At 38.3% G+C, this 18,578-nt stretch overlaps 1 protein-coding gene across 3 annotated transcripts in view; it reads left to right on the top strand.

Annotated features, from left to right (window-relative positions):
* The window catches only part of LOC103251211 (catenin alpha-2), a 120,015-nt gene extending 102,129 nt beyond the window's left edge, over positions 1-17,886 (top strand). For 2 of the 3 annotated variants that reach the window (XM_021708445.1, XM_021708444.1), the window contains one exon: positions 16,629-17,825. In XM_021708445.1, coding sequence (XP_021564120.1) covers positions 16,629-16,916 — 288 coding nt within the window. In that variant the 3' untranslated portion in view covers positions 16,917-17,825. Of the gene's footprint in view, positions 1-16,628 lie in introns of all 3 variants that reach the window. The other variant, XM_008049806.1, reaches the window with a different exon arrangement.
* The last annotated feature ends 692 nt before the right edge of the window (positions 17,887-18,578 follow it).

The raw sequence follows: 18,578 nt of genomic DNA, 5'->3' as shown, positions 1-18,578 counted from the left end.
TCCATTTCCTTAAGGTTTTCAAGTTTGTTTCCATACAAGTGTACATTGTAGTCTCTGAGGATCTTTTGTATTTCTTCAGGGTCAGATGTGACTTCATCTTTTGTGTTTCTGTTTGTGGTTATTTGGTTTTTTTCTCATTTTTTCTTGGTCAGTCTAGCTAGGGGACCATCGATCTTGTTTATCCTTTCGAAGAACCAGCTTTTTGTTTCATTGATTTTTTTGTATTATCTTTTTGTCATCTATGCCCTGGATTTGGGCTTTTATTTTGGTGATCTGGATTCTTCTGCTGAAATTAGGGTTTTTGTGGTCTTGCTTTTCCAGCTTCTTTAGGTGGCTTGCTAGGTTGTGAATTTGTGTTTCTTCCATTTTCTTCATGTGTGTTTGTAGGGATATAAATTCCCCTCATACTACAGCTTTCAGGGCATCCCAGAGATTTTGGTAAGATGTTTCTTCATTTTCATTTGTTTCCAGGTATCTTTTGATCCCTGTTTTGATTTCGTCACTGACCCAGGAGTTGTTTAGCATCAAGCTGTTTAGTGTCCATATTTTTGTGGGTTTTGGGGGACTTTGTTGGTGTCAATGTTTATTTTTATTCCACTGTGGTCCGAGAAGGTGCTTGGTAGAATTTTGGTCCTTTTAAATTTGCTTATGCTTGATTTATGGCCGAGTATGTGGTCGATCTTAGAATATGTTCCATGTGGTGATGAGTGGAATGTGTATTCTGTGATCTTTGGATGGAGTGTTCTGTAGGTATCAATTAAGTCCATTTGGTCCAAAGTCACATTGAGGTTCCGGATCTCTTTGCTGATTTTTGGTCCTGATGATCTGTCTAGGGTTGTGAGTGGGGTATTAAAGTCCCCACTTATGATAGTGTTAGAGTCGATATCTTTCTTTAGTTTTCCAAGAAGTTGCTTTATGAAAGTTGGCGCACCTATGTTGGGTGCATATATGTTTAGGATAGATATTTCTTGTTGATGGATTGAGCCTTTTATCATTATGTAGTGGCCTTCTGTATCTTTTTTGATTTTTAATAGCTTGAAGGGTATTTTGTCTGAAATTAAGATCGCTACTCCTCCTTTCTTTTGTATTCCGTTTGCCTGAAAGTTTGTTTCCCATCCTCTTACTTTGAGTCTGTGGGTGTCCTTTCTAGTGAGGTGAGTCTCTTGAAGGCAATAGATTGTTGCCTGATGATATTTTATCCATTTTGCCATTCTATGTCTTTTCAGTGGTGCATTTAGTCCGTTCACATTTAGGCTAATAATTGAAATGCAAGAGTTGATCCCTGTCATAAGGTTCTTACAGAGTTGTTCCTGTTTGTTTGTTGTCTTTCTTTGGGTTTTGGAGTTGGTTCATGTGTGTTTTTAATCTTTTGCCTGTACTCTTGTGAAGAATGCTGTTGTTCTTTTTTCTTTTTCTTCTGTGTTCAGTACTTTCTTAAGTGTTTCTTGTAGAGGTGGTCTGGTGGCAGCGTAGGTTCTTAGGGATTGGATATCTGGAAAAGATTTCAATTCTCCCTCACTAATGAAGCTTAGTTTGGCTGGGTAGGTTATTCTTGGTTGAAATTGTTTCTCTTTTAGAACTTTGAAGATAGGGCTCCAGGCTCTCCTGGCCTGAAGGGTTTCTGTGGATAAATCTGCTGCTATTCTAATTGGTTTTCCCTGGTAGGTAGTCTGGCCTTTTTCTCTTGCTGCCTTTAGGATTTTTCCTTTTATATCTACTTTGTTTAGGCGAATTATTATGTGTCTGGGAGTTGGTCTTCTCATTTGTTGTCTTGCAGGGGTTCTCTGAATCTCTTGTGTTTGAATTTTTTCATCCTTAATGAGATGAGGGAAGTTTTCTTGAAAGATTTCATGAAATGTTTGTTCCAGTGTGACTTCTGTTTCTGTCTCTGCCTCAGGAAGCCCGATTACTCTTAGGTTTTTTCTCTTGAAGTGACCATTCATCTCTTGCAGGGTTTGTTCTGTCTTTTTGAGCTTCTTTTCTATGCTTTTGACAGTTTGGGTTAGTTCTGTGTTTTTGTCTTCGAGCTCTGAGATTCTTTCTTCTGCTTTGCTGGTTCTGCTTTCCATGCTTATTCCTCTGTTGTTCATTTTCATCACAGTATTCTTTACTGCTGTCATTTTTGACATCAGTTCCTTCCTATTTTCCTCTTGTCTCTCCTCAATTTTTAAAATTCTCTCCATTAATGTCTTGATGTCTGGGTTTGTTGCATGTGACTAACCATTCTGGGGGCTCTTCATTGTTTGTGTTCCAGAATCTGTTTTCTCTGTGTCTGATTTCCCAGGGGTCTGTGTGAGACCTATATTCTTCTTTTAGTTTTTCTTCATTTGTGCGGTTTTTTCCCCCTCCCTACTTTTTCCTTCCCTCCATGTCACTGTCTTCTTTAATTCTGTTATTCAGGGGTAAAGGGATTAGTTTTACTTGTTTGTTCAATCTCCTATCTTTATGTATGTCCTCTTACTTTGTTCAATTCTGGAGTTGCACTGTAGGTTGGAGGTGGCCCTTTTTGCAGTTTTGAGATTTACTTAAGGGGAGAGCTGTGATTCAAAATCTGTCTGCAGGTCCTGGTATTCGCTGATACATGTGTGGATAATGTGGAACCCACTTCCCACTGCCCTGGAATCTATCCATGCAGTGGTGCTGCAGGTTTACTCCATGAAATAAAATGTGGTTAGCAGAGGGGAGAGAATGGAGCAGATAGTGAGTTGAAGAGGGGAGTGGAGAGATAGAGGAGTAAGGGGGGAATCAAACGAGTGTGCCAACAAATAGAGAGAGAGGCCTATACTGAAACAGATAAAAACAATAGACCACAGCTACAATCGAACTAACTCTCATACAAAAAATAAAAAATAAAAATAAAACATATAGTGATGCTAACATACAAGCTAACCAACCACCTTGTTAGCGTGCTGTTCCTCTATACAAAGATACGACTTACAGAGAGAAGAAAAGAGAAGAAAAGGAAAAGGAAAAAAGAAAAAATGGAACAATACAGTAGGAATAGAATTAAGTCATTAGACTAATAGAATCAATGATGCACACTCTGAGACATTTCATTTAAGTCCAATGTCCTTTCAGGTCTGATTTCTAGTTTTCTTTTCAAGCTGGTAAATTAGTTTGCAGTTAGGGACAGTTGCCCCTGGTCTGCTATGAAGGACAGTTCTGATTACCCTCCGTTCAGCACTCTGGTCTATGTCTTTATCAAGCTTGTTTCTCCCGTTTCGGTGTTGTTACCTTGAATTGCCAGCAGGTGGTGCTATCTCAACTGCTCGCCACAGAGGGGGTGGGGCCGGACAGGAACAAGATGGCTGCCTGCCTCAGGGCAGGCAACAGGAGCCTTACGGTGGGCGGGCAAGACAGTCTAGGTCGCAGGCGAGGTGGCAGCGATCCCAGCAGATCTTCACTGAAGGGGTTTGATGTGGATCGCCTCGGCCCGGGTGGAGTGATGTGCTATGGCCGTCACGGAGGCCGTGGTGGCAGCAGCAGTGGTGGCAGCAGCAGTGGCAGTAGTGGGGGGGGACGGCGGCGGCACCATTTGCGCGGCAGTGATTGTCCAGTCCGTTGCCACGCCCCAGCGGTGGCAACAGCCGATCTCCGTATGAATAGCAGGCTGCGATGTTGGGGTCCACAGCCCCCCGGGGTGAGAGTCAGAGACCCACTGCAGATCTCCTTTGCAGAGGGCTTCAGAGACCAGGTTGCCCCGTAGCCATCTTGCCACTTCTCCTCTCGACATTTGGGCTTTTAATGAACTCTCTCTTCCTTTGGTAGTGGACATGGTACCCAATGTATGGTGTGTGCCTTTTATCCCTTCTTCCTCCCTGCCCTTACCAGCAGTGTTTTTTTTTTTTTGAGTTGGAGTCTCACTCTGTTGCCCAGAATGGAGTGCAGTGGCCGCTCCCGGCCACCACAGCCTCTACCTGCTGTGCTCCAGCAATCCTTCCGCCTCAACCTTCCAAGTAGCCGGAATTACAGGCATGTGCTACCACGCCCCACTGATTTTCTTTATTTATTGTAGAGATGAGGTCTTGCTGCTGAGGCGGGTCTCGAACCCGTGGGTTCAGGCAATCCACTCACCTCAGCCTCCCAAAGGTGCGGGATTACAGGCTGAACCACTGAGCCCGGCACCAGCAATGTTTTAATGATGTGTTTTAAAGATGATGTGACAGGATGTGATGGAAGAGTGTTTGTTGAGTCAGGGAGAACAGGCATAAGATTCTGGATATTTAACCTAAGCATTAGAAAGAATTGTGTTGCCAATAACGAATATGAAGAATACCGAGGGGGAAGCAGGTTTGGTGTAGAGGGGTAGAGTTGATCATAGAGCTCTTGCCATCCTTGGAAGGTTATGAAAAATCCATAAGAAAAGGTCTGCTGAAGCTTAGATTATTCTCTAAATGTCACGAGGTGGTTTTGTGAAGATAACTCTTGCAAGAACCTGAAGTGGAATCTCTATGGAAGTTAACAAATATAATTAGTGTTTACAACTCGCTGAGTTGTATTTTAAATTAAAGGTAGAAAACCCTCAAGTGAATCTATAAGATGGTATGCAGTAATCATCTTTAAATTATTTGAACGTGTGTTAGTTAATGTTAGTAGTGAATTTCCAGCTTACAGTGGAAAAGAAGTTCCAGGAAAAAAAAATGATTGGGGGTATTGTTCTTTGTCTAGTCAAAAAATGTTTTAAAGCATTTAAGATAGAAAAAAAAAATGTGTTCAATTATAAGAAGCTATGAATCAACTGCTCATATTTAAAACTAATTTAATTAAAATTACTGAGTTTTAAGCCATGCATTATACTAAAGACCTCTTACGAGCCCTTGAATAACGATACCACTTCTTCTTGTCTTAATTCTTATTTCTATAATGAAGGAAGAGTTGAAATTTTAATGTAGTCAATTATTTTATATAGCTACATATGTGTCTAACATTTTACTTCAACTTTCTGCATGATATTTAAGATATTATTCATTGTGAATTATGTGAAGAAAAAATTATATTAGAGGTAGAAGTGATATTAGAAGTAGAAGTGATATTAATATACTACTCTTAATTGGAGCAGTGATTGCACAGGTGACGTGAATCAATGCATTGCCATCTCCCTCACAGTCCTGTGTAGTTAGAAGGCCCTTATTGTGTATAGTAAATGGTTTCAGCTTGACTAATAATCCTCATTAATTACTATCATTTCACTGGGGTGTGTGTTGAGAAGAATTCTGAGACCACGTCTAGGATCAATAGAGAAAAGGATTGTGATTGGTTGGGCATGTCTGCTAAAAGTACCAGTGAAGAAGTAGCAGCAAGTGTGACAATATTAACCATCCTTGCTTTCTTGGTTCTGGAAGGGCTTAGAGTATTTACAAGTATGGGTTGCCTTAAGGAAGCCCATTTTGTGTGTGTGTGTGTGTGTGTGTGTGTGTGTGTGTGTGTGTGTGTGTGTGTATGTGTGTGTGCCTGTCTTCTTGCTTTTTCCTGGTTTTTGCAGGTCTTGGCCCAAGCAATGTCCTTTCTTAGGTTTTGACATTTAATCACTTTATATTTATTTCTTTGAAAGGGTTGTTCTTAGAATCTGCCCTTTGTTACCTTATTTGGCTTATAAATGTGTACACAGTAAGACCAAAGGCAGCAACATTGGTGATGTTCCTAGAAGCTACTTTGGTGAGGTTTTCAAGTAACACCCCAGGATATGTAGATTCAATAGTGGGACTATGTTGGTAGATTTAGATTGTTAGATAAGGTCAGTCTTAGCTAGAGCTGGTAGGTGCTAAGTACAATGGTTTAAGACTAATCCAAAGGTTAGAAAATAGGCATTTGTAACCCACTTTGTAGCAAATAGATTTAAAGATTTAGGAAACACGGTTAGAAAACCCAGCTCTCTGTGTTTTGTTGGGGATAGACACAGGGCTTAGGAGATTTAGTTTTCAGTGTTTGATGGGTCCTCCCAAACCAGAAGGGGTTTCATTTTTGAAGTATCTAGGAATGTTAGCTGGAGTCTGAATGAATTTGCTTTTCAATAAGCAAAGAGTTGAATGAATTTGCTTTTCAATAAGGAATATCTAGAAATAATAGTTTAACCAAACTGAATAGCTTGAATTTTTGGAATTTTAGGTGCTTTTTGTGGCTATGTAAAATATTCTTTAAACTATTTCTTTGGCACCTCTCAAATTGGATATTTAAACATCACTTTCCATGTCCTAGTAGAGCCATCTTGACTTTCTATTATCAGTCTTCCTCCAAACTCTACCAAGCCCTAAATGTTCTCAGATATTTTCAGTGTCACACCTTTACATAAAACATCCATGTTTTTCAGTACTCTATATTGATTCCTCCTTTATTCTTTCTAAAGGACTCAGAGTGCTAGAAGAGATAGCTTTTAGTGTTTTTCTGTTCTACTTATGGGTGTGTCCATTCCTTTATCCCTAATACATGAAAACTGTAATATTTAGGCATTGAAAGCAAGCCAAGGTAGTAGTAGCTTCAGAAAGAAGAGAGTTAAAGAGAGTCCAGACTGCTGGATGGAGGAAGTCTTGAAAGGAAAAATTAAGGAAGAGAAGGCAGATGAAATATATATAAATTTTAACATAAATTGATGACTTAAGGGAAATTGGATCACAGTAATTATAAAGGCTAAGATTTGTTATGGGCATACCATGATCCAAACACTCAGCTTTAAAGACATTATCTCATTGAACACTTTATAATCGTAGAAAGCTATTTTTCATTTTTACTTTCATGATAAAGAATTTGAGGTAGAGCTAGGTTTCGTGACTTGTTTAAGATCATGTATTTACTGACTAGTCCAGTCAGGGTTTGAACTCATTCCTTGTTAGGCTTTCATCACTAGGAGAGAAGAAAAAGATGGAAAGGGAGGGGCCATCAAGGAGGGCAGTGGGTGGAGCATAAATTTAAGAGTGTATCACCAGAGAGAATGCACGGGAACTTGGAAGAAAGGGGTAGGGAAGCGGGTCTGGGGTATTAAGGAGAGGCAACAACCACTCACTGGGGAAGGGATCCCTCTGCTCTTCTTTACGGTCTTCATCTAGCATATCAGCAGCAACAGAAGCTTTGACTAGCTCTTTCTGCATACCTGATGAGGGGAGGAACATGGGCTGAATGGGAGTTTTACCTTCCCTAACATATGAATCATGCCATATTATTGACACAACTCCTAGTGATTGGATGTAAAGAGAAGTGACAGGATGAGAAAGAATAATCCAGGACCTTCAGATTATGCTCACCTTCCAGGCACAGCCCTCATCAAACAGCACTCAAACCTGTGGCCCTTGACTCTTGGAGTCTGATTTTTCACTCTGTCTTTGTGCATTTCCTGCTGGAGCCATTTTGTAAACTGTTGAGTCGTTTTCAGTACTTATCAGAAGTACAAGTACCAAGTACATACAGAGTTAGGCACTCCCAGTAGCATGGAGTTCATTAGTGACGCTTTAAATTCTTTTAATGAAAATTTATTTTTCTTGGGTTCTTGGACAATGGCTCCTCTTACATTTGCCTTCTGGCGTGATGAAACTACTTGGTGGGGGAGGAGGGCAGAAGAAGAAAAGCGATCAGAGGGAGTGATACTCTGCCAGCTGGCTCTCCTGTAGGGAAGGGAAAAAGGAAACGTAACCTCTTAAGGAGTTGTTATAAGACATAAACCTTGGGTGGTAGACATGCTGATGCATGTCATCAGATACAACAAGATATGTAACAGTTAATGTATGGTGTATTTATGGGATGTAAGGACCGTCTCTCTGTGCAGGAATATCTCCCATTCATGATGTGTGCTTGAAAATCCATTGGCACATGTTTGCTCATTGCATTTATTTCCTTGTGATTCTTTTGCTATATGGAAAAACATAACTTAGAGAAGGTCTCTGGCAGGAGATCTGACGCATGGGAAAAAGGGAGAGGGTACAGGAAAGAAAAATTATAGAAAAGGGAAGTGGAGACTGCCTAGATGAACGAATATCTCAAGGGCCACAGAATATCAGTGCTCCTGCTTCTGTTTGAGATTCCGGTGCTAGCAAGAATGCCTTGTTTTAGGTTGAGCAAAAACCATTCTGCCTTTAATAGTGAGAAAAAATGGCTCTAAGCCATATTTAGGAAATTTGTTGACTGTAATTAAGCCTTCATGGGAGTCCCCAAGGTTTACTTACCTATAATTGAAAAAATGCAAATGAAGACAGTTAATCAGTGGACTGGCCGAGTATGAAGCTCTACTACCTACCTAAATGAATTTAGAAATGAAGACACAAATATGTCCAGTTGAGAAAATTACCTGAGAGCCAACTGGTAAATTTCTCAGCAAGGCTACAGAGATTTTTTTCTTAGTCTGACTGAGCTTTCAGTGCCTTTCTGCTAAGTTCTTTGCCAATTTAATCTTGAGCCATTACATGCAGATTTTCTAACAAATGACCTTCAGCACTGGTTGTTTCTCTGGCATCACGCAAGGAAGCCCTGAAGAAAAAAAAATAACAGAAATCTTATCTTCCTTTCTATTGTGATTGATCCACTACTCAGAGCTGTAAAATATTTGCTTTATGTGATCCCATAATCAAATGGGAATATCCCTGGGATTGAGCAACTCTTTAGGAATTATTTGACAGAATTTCAATTATATATGGTACCAGGAATCAGTACAGATTTTAATATTAGCTGTTTTAATGTATTTTCTTAAACAATAAATACAGTATATCTGTGGTGGTCATTTTCACCTCAGATACCATACTTGTTAGTATATCTAGCTACTTTTTATCATCTGATTTAAAATCATCCCCAAAATGATTTGCATTTCTGTTAATCTTAAGTCTTCTCCTTAATGATCTCATTAACTAGCAACTCATAATGCAGTGTCAGTACAAAAAAAAATGTACACATTTTCTCCAGAAATTAACTGAGAGAACAAAAGAGTAAATGTAGCATCATTTCGATATAAATACTTGTCAGTAGTATAAGAGGTTGTAATGAAAACAAAAGTTATTATGTTAACCAAAATATTGAAGGAGAAGTACAATGAATGTTGCATCTGTGACATAAACTGAATCAAGTTGTTTTGACAACTTTGTCCAAATGTGACCACTTAGAAGAAAAAGCTAAATACGTTTTCTTTCCCATGACACTTAGCAGATTCTGAGGGAGCAAGGTGGTGCCATGATTGATTAATAATGTCTAACATGGGCACTATAAAGGTGAGTGGCAATTTGTTGCCCTGTGTTCACCAGTGTCACTGTCTTAAGAGGAAGGAATCTAGCTTCGCAAACTTACTTCACTGTTGATATTTGATAAGGAAGGAGGGGTGAGTGGACTTAAATGAGGGCTTGACATAAAGAAAAAAAAATTTTTTTTCAAGCATCCTGAGGTGACTTAAGTGGGAAGAGATGTGATTAGGCTGAGCCTTTTCACCATGTCTTTGTTTGCTTGAGTTATTTATTACCCTGATCTTGCTAGAGTTTTGTTAAGTGTTATTGATATAGACTCTGGAAGTGGATGCATATTTTTTCAAGGTATTTCAAATGTATCACAGTTTCTAAGGAGATCAAATGTCTCTTCAAAGCCTCATGGATTTTTAAAACATGAAATGTTCTTCTTGGGGATAATAGGCACCAATGCTCTGGGTTTCTCACCTCCAATTCATTAACAGCAAAGCTGACTTGTAGCAAATCCTTTTTCTCCCCCCTGCAAGCAATTTGTGACTCCTTTGAGGGAGATAACAGTTTAAATGTAAACAAATGACTAACTCCAGTGAAAAGATTCCAGTTTTCTTGAGGTGTTTGCTTTCAATTTATTGTCAATTCTTTTATCACAACTTCCTCTCCCTGAAAACCTACTCTAGGCCTGAATATGTGTAGTAAAATCTATTAAAATATCTCCTGTTCTTGCATGCTAAAGGTATGTATTTGGGAAGTCATTTTCACATTCTCAGAATCATTAGCATTATTAGTTCTGACTTGAGATAATGAAAATAAAATAGCCAAGGCCCAAATGGGACTGGTTCCTTCTCCTAGGCATTTCTAAACCTTTCAAAATAATCAAGGTGCGATCCTCAGTTTCTGTATTTCAAAATCACCTTGAAAAATGGATTTGGTTTGTTTTACTCTGCTTAGATTTGCCAGTGGTCCCATGATGTTTGCATTATTTTTAATACAATGACAGATTGCTTTGTACTTTGAATTTCCATGTACTGCCATTTGCGTTTCATTAATTTTTGGAAATGGATAATCAGTTTTTTGAAAATAGACATGCAACCTAAAAACTGAACTACATCTACATGCATGTTGGAAATGAATAATTGCAGAGAGCACAAGTCAGATCCGAATTCTCTTCTGTAATTACATACCTGGCCCTGAAATTAACATCCTAAGACATTTACTATGTCATATGTAATATGTTACCCACCTCTTTTATATTATTTTGCACTTTTGACAATACTATGTTTCTTTCTTTCTTTTTTTAAAAGCAAGCTGTTAAACCTAAACTGTGCTTGTTTTCTTGCTGATTGGCCCCAGGAAGCTCGCCACTATTATGAGGGGTGAAGGATTGCTAATTATTTAACTGTTCTCTAGATGGGCAAGGCTAGTTTCTATTCAAATAAAACATTTTGTGATCATGTTATGTGTTAGATTACTAAAAGGATATTGATTTTGATCTTGAAAGTCTTATGCTGAGAACATTTTTAGTAAATGTTTTGGACTTTTTGACTTGGGGAAAGAATATGGATTTAGTATTTCATTCAGCACTCTAGTAGTCTTCTTTGTAAAAACACTAAGTAGAGAATAAGAAGTGAAGAAGAAATCAGACAGAAATGGTCAAACACTATATACCTACAGTGTGCAGAACACCATTCATGAAACAGCTGGGAAAATCTATATAAGCAAAATGTGATTTAAAAAAAAAAAAATCCAGTTCCCCAAAATTTGCTGCTGTAATTACAGTCCTTTTGATAACTTCACCTAGATGTAACATGGACCTCAAAATCAGTATGATCAAAGTTAAACTCAGCAATGTAGCACCTCAGTGTCCTACTTCTTGCCACAAACTGTGTTAGGAACATTAATATTCACCAAGTTGCACTAACTAGATGCAAGAATTGCAAGAATTGTCCTTCATTGCTGTCACCCATTCAGTCACACATATTTTATTCATTAAAGAGAGTTTCGATATCATGGCCACCGTGGAGCCTTTTTTTTCTGCTCTTTCCCTACTTGACTCAAGGTGGATCCTCTATTCCTATTGTTCCTTGAGCACTTCACATCCTGCTGAAACACTGTCACACACTGTAAGACATTTTAGTTCATGTCTCTATTGTTCTCATTTTACTGATAGCTCTTATTGTTCAGTACTTACATGTATCTATGTCTTTATACTTGATCCTCAAGAGCAGTGGTTGGCACACAATACTCAATAGGTAGAGAAATGTATAGGTGGAAAAAGGGAGGAATAGATGATTGGATAAAGAGCGAGAATCCAGAATTTGAACACATGTAGTTGCACTTCTGTTCTGACGAGTGTACTTGAGTTGTGCCCTCACATTGTGTTTCTATTAAACTGATCACCTGTGGTGATGTAAGTTCCATGTGAATGAAGTAGCACAAAGCTAACAACATGGGCTTTCAGATGTATGCAGATGATTGTGTGAACTGTACGAGTGTCATTTTAAGCACTTTTCATGGTGTTCTTCAATTTTGATGATGTAACCAATTAATGGAAGAATCACAGTTGAAGAAAGTCTTACGTCTGGTCTTTCCCTCTATTCAAAACACAAAATGAGGATGATCTAGGGAAAGAGAAATCTGACTATTAGAAGGTGAGTGGGGTTAAGAGAAAAAGAGTGGGAAGAGAGGCAGGGGGAAAAAAGTCAGAAAACGCTCTATAGAAATGGCTATGAAATAACTCGCCTGCCCTTATTTCCTTTACATGGACTGTAATAGAACAAGATGTGAGGAAACATCTGTTGCCCGTTTAAAATAGTACTTTGATATTTTAAAAGAATAGTGACAGAATTGATTTCAGTGGTTAGGGACAGCAGACAACTATGGGTTGGAATAGGAAGAAGGAGTCTAGCACAGCTTAATGGATTTGGGGGTTGAGGACTTATTTGCTGTGCATGACTCTGAGTGCAGCTTGGAGCAATGGTGAAGGCATGAACTATGAAGCTAGACTGAGTTCAAATCTTGGCGTTGTCATGTATTTGCAGTGTGATATTGGGCAAGCTATATGCATCCTCTAAGTTCCAACGGGGCATAATACTATTATGTGTCTCAGTTGGTTGTGAGATTGAATGAGAGAAATGAAATTTAGGGATCTAGTTCAGAAACTGGCACATCGTCTCATTTGCTACATGTAGGATCTTGTTTCTAAAATTAGCAAATTATCTTAGACTATACACAAGAACTTAATGTGTTGTCCAACAGGAATGGAAAGGCCCTTATCCAGGAAAAGATGGATATTTCTTTTGGCTGAAAAGACCAGTATAATGCGGGCTAGCTTGAGAAAGAGCTGAGAGGTTGTTGATTTTTGAGGTCATTTTAAAGCTAGCAAGACTACCCCAAATAAAAATTAGAACATTAATTAGAGTAGTTGAGCCCTGCCTAGGGAGACAACCTAGTAAAATACATAGCTGTGTAGTAAATGTGCTTCAGAAAAACAGGGCAAGTGCAAGAGAAATCAGCAAAGATTACATCCCAGGCTTTGCTGCCATGAGGGTGAATCCAAGCCAGGAAGATAACCCAAAGGCCAGGGAGGACTAGGAAGGTCGGAGCATCAGGCAGAAACATATGCAAAGCCAAAAGCTCTAGTAATGGAGGATTTGAACTCTGCAGATGAGACTAACTGTTACAGACTGGGGGAGATGGGGGCCCGCACAACACTTTGTCATTATGTTAACAGGATGACACTAGGTTTAGAGGACAGGCTTTCCGACTAGACAGGATTAATAGAACAGGTTCATTATAAATGACAGGTAATAACTTAAAAGCAAGATCCCAGAGATTAATTGATGCTTTGGAGAAGATATGTTGTGTGGTGGGTTTCAGATGGTGGGTCTTGTAGAGAGAGGGTATTGATCCTAATCCCTACTTTGTCGATTACTGCAGGGGCAAGTTACATGACCTCCCTAAGTTTCAGTTTCCTCACTTATAAAGCAAGAGTAATAATAGTTCGTACTTTAAGAATTTTTGAAAATTGCACAATTAAAAGGACTAAGGCAATGTCAGGACCTTTGTAAGTACTCAATGAATGTCCGTTATTATTATTAGATCTTCACTTTCTACATCTTGTTTGAAAGTGCTATTATTACAATTTCAATCACAAAATAGAATGCAGTTATGTAAAATAAGTGTTTATAAACTTTGTATTTAAAAAAAAAACTTCTAACCATGTAACCTTAGTCTTTCTAATGTCTTTTTCTGGAAGTGAATTTTTAGCCAAAGCTTGCCTATTGGAACCCAGGGTTTTGGGAAAGCATAAAGGAAACTCATTTTTAAATAAAAAAGAATTTAGATTTTTCTGGTAAGACCTACATTATTAAAGTATATCTAGACCAAAGGACAGAATTTATTATTTGAGAATTCAACTTTTTAAAAGAGTCAAATTTTATATTAATAAATTTAGATTGGGCGTATACTCTATGCGTGTATTTGTTCAAATTTAGTTGGCTGGCTCCCTCACCTCCTCGCTTTACCTTGCCACAAGTTCAAGATCTGCCTTAGCAGGTGGCCTGAATGAAATGTTTGGCTTTCTATTTCAAAGCTATCTCACTCTCAACCGATGTATTAGGTTTATTCACAGGACTCCTGCATCAGGCTGGGGAAGCAAAGGGGTTCTGAAGAAGAGACAGGCTCCCATATTTTTGCTGCAGAATTAGACACCATCTATCTGAAAATGGAATCTGTGGTAAAAATCTCCAGATTACTTGTAACCCCTTATTTTCAGATCAACTCAATTCTCCCCAGACTCATTCTTTGTTAATATAATGGACACATCTTGTCTTGTTCTACTTCTACTAATTCTCTTGCCCAGAACAAATCGACAGAACTCTCCCTGACGTGTCATTTTACTCATTCTTTACTCATAATACACAATAGAATTAACTAACTTTATGACTGAATAGTACTCATTTCTGAAACCTGACAGACTTACAGGGAAGTATCAATTGGCCAAGGGGGTAGGCATTTCACTTCTAAAGAAACAATGACTGATCTGCTCCTACTTATTCCAACATTTTGCTGTGTCATCTCTGTCCTTCATTATTTACACTTCTATCTGGGGATGGGATGCAAAAGATGTAAAATTAAAGTTCAGTCAGATAACTGGCTATGCTGTTACCAAACTTATGGGTGGAAGTCCTGAAATCATTGGATAAAAATAAACCTTCAAGGTAGTCTTTGGGTTTCACTAATCCAGTGGTTCTCAAGCTTTGGCAAGTATCAGAATCCCCTGAATGTCTAGATAAGACAGAGATGACAGATTTTTGATTCTGTAAGTTTTGACTGGGCCTGAGAAATTGGGTCTCTGATCGTTTCCCAAGGTGTGATGCTGATGCTTTTGGCTCAGGGACTATACTTTGAGAACCATTGCACTAATCCATGATTTGCTTTTTTTCCTGTTAACATGAATAACCTAGAATTTGCCTTTCCTTATCTAGTTTTAGAAATCTAAGCTGTATAAACTAAACTAATTATAAGTTGAGCAGTTATGTTGGTGTATGTATACCTTGAATGGTGTAATACAAGTAGTAAAATAAAAGGGTTATTTTATCCATTGGGTGAGTTAATTCACAAAACATTCAGTTATATGTCCACTGAATCATGGCTCTAATCCACAAAGATCTTTGCTTCTCTATGTTATCGTAGGGTCAATGTAATACTGACCTTTGATCTTTTTTTATGGAAAAGTCTAAATTCTATGGTATTGCAAGGGATCCAGCTACACAAGATGTCTTCCACTGTTTTCAGATGGTCATACTGTGACATTTTTTGGTGATGAAAAAATAGAGCTCATTCGATTGTGATAATTTTTTTTACACTCAGCACAGCATTAGGCTAGCTTTGCATTAGCTTAACTTTAATAAAGGATATGGATCAGAGAGCAACCAGAGCAAAAACATCACAGAGATGTTAGTTGTCACTTCTGATAACCCCAGCCATTGCATGGGACACATTTTGGTCCCAAGAAATGACCCAAAGCCAAAGTGAATGACAGTCACATCACACAGGGGAACCACAGGGTTTAGACTCTCAGCTTAACCACTTTGCGAGTCGCCTAGCCCCAGGAAGGTTGTGTGCCTCACTCCCATTCTTTCATGTGGCAGAAGTCTGAATGATGGTTTATACAATGAACAATCCCTACAACTAGAAATGGCATCATTAGGAACATCTTGGCTTCCTTAGTTAATGCAACAAAAAGTTTGCTGAAAGATCAAATTGCACCCAAGCATCCCTAGAGGCCGGAGTAAGATTTGCAGTCCAGCTGTCAATTCTTTCTTTTCACTAGGCCACATTTAGATTCCTGGCTGAAAGGGAGTCAGTCTGGGAAACACAATTTTGAGCTTCTTCAGCATCTATGGTTCAGAAGCAAGAAGAAGGCTGAAGCAGATATTGAATGACTTAGTTATATAGTATGTACCACACTAACTAGTTAGGAGCAGACTTAGAGGTAACCTAAAGTCTCCCCCTCCTGACCATGTGGTAATGGGCCTCCAAACCTATTCTCAAGTTGTGACATGTCATAGCATTGTTAAAGATATCGTATCCAACAGGGTAGCAGTTATGGATCAATAATACTGTATTAAAGGACTTTAACACTTGAACTGTGGAAACCTGTACAAATTACCGGACCTCTTCATACACCAGCTTACTCATCGTAAATGGGCAGTGACAATGATGCCTATTTCACAGAATTGTTGAGAGTTACATGGGTAAATACAAAGTTCTTAGCATACTGTTTGGCACATTAGTATTCAATATTTCATTAATATATGGATATGGGGGGTCTCACTGAATGTTCTCTGTAAGATCCTGACACAACTGATATTTTTATAGGCGGTATATTCATGATTTAGGAATAGTTACATGAAGACTCTGAATTCAATAAACTCCTAAATAAAAGCAAAAGCACCCATGGGTCATCCCTCTGCTTAGCTGTCTGTGAACTCATCAATTCTGAGCTCAGGATATAGCAATAGTCTATAAGGAATTGATATGTTATCCCTTATAATTTCCTGTTCTTCAGTGACTCCCAAAAGCTTTTTCATCATTTGAGTAATTGTCACCATTACTAATTAGCCTCATGTTATACTAGGAAATGTTCCACTTTGGCAAACTTTTGCTACCTTGGAATTCTTACCTGCTAAAAAGAGGGTTATGTCTTTAGTCGTGTTGAGATTTTAGGAGGCTATGCATCATAGAGCCATCCTTTTTATTTATTTATTTATTTTTCTTTTTACTTTGGGATTAGAGATAGAAGAAGACAAGTGACTGATTTGTATTCTGTTCACTTTATCTTACCATACTTTGCTCCTTTTCAGCAATACTGTCAAATTGCACAAGCAAAACATTGTTTTAGCTGTGAAAATGTACCATCTTGTGAAATTAGGACCTTGGTTAACCCAGGTGTATCTTGTTCTTCTCCCACTCTAGCTGGACAGTGCCACTTCACTTATCCAGGCAGCTAAAAACCTGATGAATGCTGTTGTCCTTACGGTGAAAGCATCCTATGTGGCCTCAACCAAATACCAGAAGGTCTATGGGACAGCAGCTGTCAACTCACCTGTTGTGTCTTGGAAGATGAAGGCTCCAGAGAAAAAACCCCTTGTGAAGAGAGAAAAGCCTGAAGAATTCCAGACACGAGTTAGACGAGGTTCTCAGAAGAAACACATTTCGCCTGTACAGGCTTTAAGTGAATTCAAGGCAATGGATTCCTTCTAGGATGATAGGCTTTAACAAGAAAGCTTTTTCTTTCTTTTTTTTCTTTCCTTTCCTTTTTAATTCCATTTTTGTATGCATACCTGCCGACTCGTATGCCTCTGGCATGGGGAAATTAAGGGAACAGTGTCTGTCTGCATGCAAGATGAGATGTGATCAATACTACTGATCCATCTGTAGCCTGGAAGGGGACAGGGGATTCCTGTCCTGAGGTGTGGCACAGAGCTGTCCTTTGCAACATTCTCATAAAATTGGGTAAAGAGTTCGCATTGGCGCAACGTCTATGGGAGTGGGAGGGATGGGGAAAATAAACTTAACTCTACAAAAGCAAATTCTAATGCATGCAAGAATCATTAGGTTGGCAGGTATATTCATAAGTGAAAAATCTGGAAGTGTAATGGTAGAACATAAAACTTGTATTGCTTCTGTTTCAAGTGCAAAAAATGTACTAGCCAATACGCTTAAGTGCGTGGCGCACAAATTGAACAATTTAACTTTAAAGTCATATCCATGATATTATGTGGATTTTTAACTGAGGGGAAACTAGTCCAGCCTAAAACGCTTCTTTTAATCTGCATTCTGTTTTCTCTTCTAGTTGTGCCATTACTAGTGATCATGTTATTATTTTTCCCCTTTACTAAAAATAATAAACATTTATTTGAGACAATTAAAATCCTTCTGGGGGCACTGGAAGCACAATATGGTGATCAATCTTGCTTTCATTTTTTTTTTTTAATTTGAACTATGATTTTTCTAGAAATAGAAGGCTCAGTTGTGGAATATAGAGGAATGGAAACTGAAGATGTGTGGAGGTTTAGAGGCAAATACATAGGTGTAGCTTGGAGTGCTGGTATCTAATATACCGTTGTATCCGCTAACTCGAAATAAACACATTTAATCTTGACATCTCAAGAATGTTTCCTTTTTTAAAATGCATACTTAATAAAAATTGGAGCATCTTTCTGAAAATTGATAAAAGTTTTTTGTTTTGGTTTGTTTTCAGAGATTAGGGGCAAAATGGGTAATAACCAATAATTCTCTTGGTGAGCATTAGCATCCAGAAATTCTATTTGTTTTATTTTGTAATTTGTTTTTCTATTTGTTTTAATCCACTTTCAAATGAAATCCCAAATGAGGAAGTCTTATATTAGACTTTTCTGGGCCATGCTTTGCCATGGGCTAAACTTAAGAAGCCTAATGTATTCTCAGAGAAACTTAATTCAAAAACATTTTTTCTATAGAAGAGCCCATTGATTTCAAAATATTTTATATATTTTATATGTTTTTTTCTCCACCTTGGAAAAACGGGGCCTCTGTCTTATTATTACGGCAAAATCTTTCAACTATGGACTGAGAAGTGGGAGAAAGCCTTTAAATATTCACCTGAGTTTCTCAAACTCCTTTCATTAGAATGATTCCTACAAGTTAGTACATTATTGTATGTCTCCAGAAGACTTCTGGCAAAATATGCATCTGTTTCTTAGTAATGTTTTAACGCAGTGGGAATCACAAATACTTGAGATTATGTTAGCATAGGCACAAGATCCCAAAGAGAAGTGATGATGGGAAAGTTGTAGAAAAACTTAGTCCAAAATCTTATTCAGAAATGGTTCTACTCACACTATTGCATACCACTATAAAAACGCCACTAAGACCGAGAATGTC

This window comes from Carlito syrichta, unplaced genomic scaffold, assembly GCF_000164805.1.
Source record: "Carlito syrichta isolate Samal-C Ts95f unplaced genomic scaffold, Tarsius_syrichta-2.0.1 Scaffold137179, whole genome shotgun sequence".
Classification (NCBI taxonomy): Eukaryota; Metazoa; Chordata; class Mammalia; order Primates; family Tarsiidae; genus Carlito; species Carlito syrichta.
This window is presented reverse-complemented; position numbering and strand designations above follow the sequence as displayed.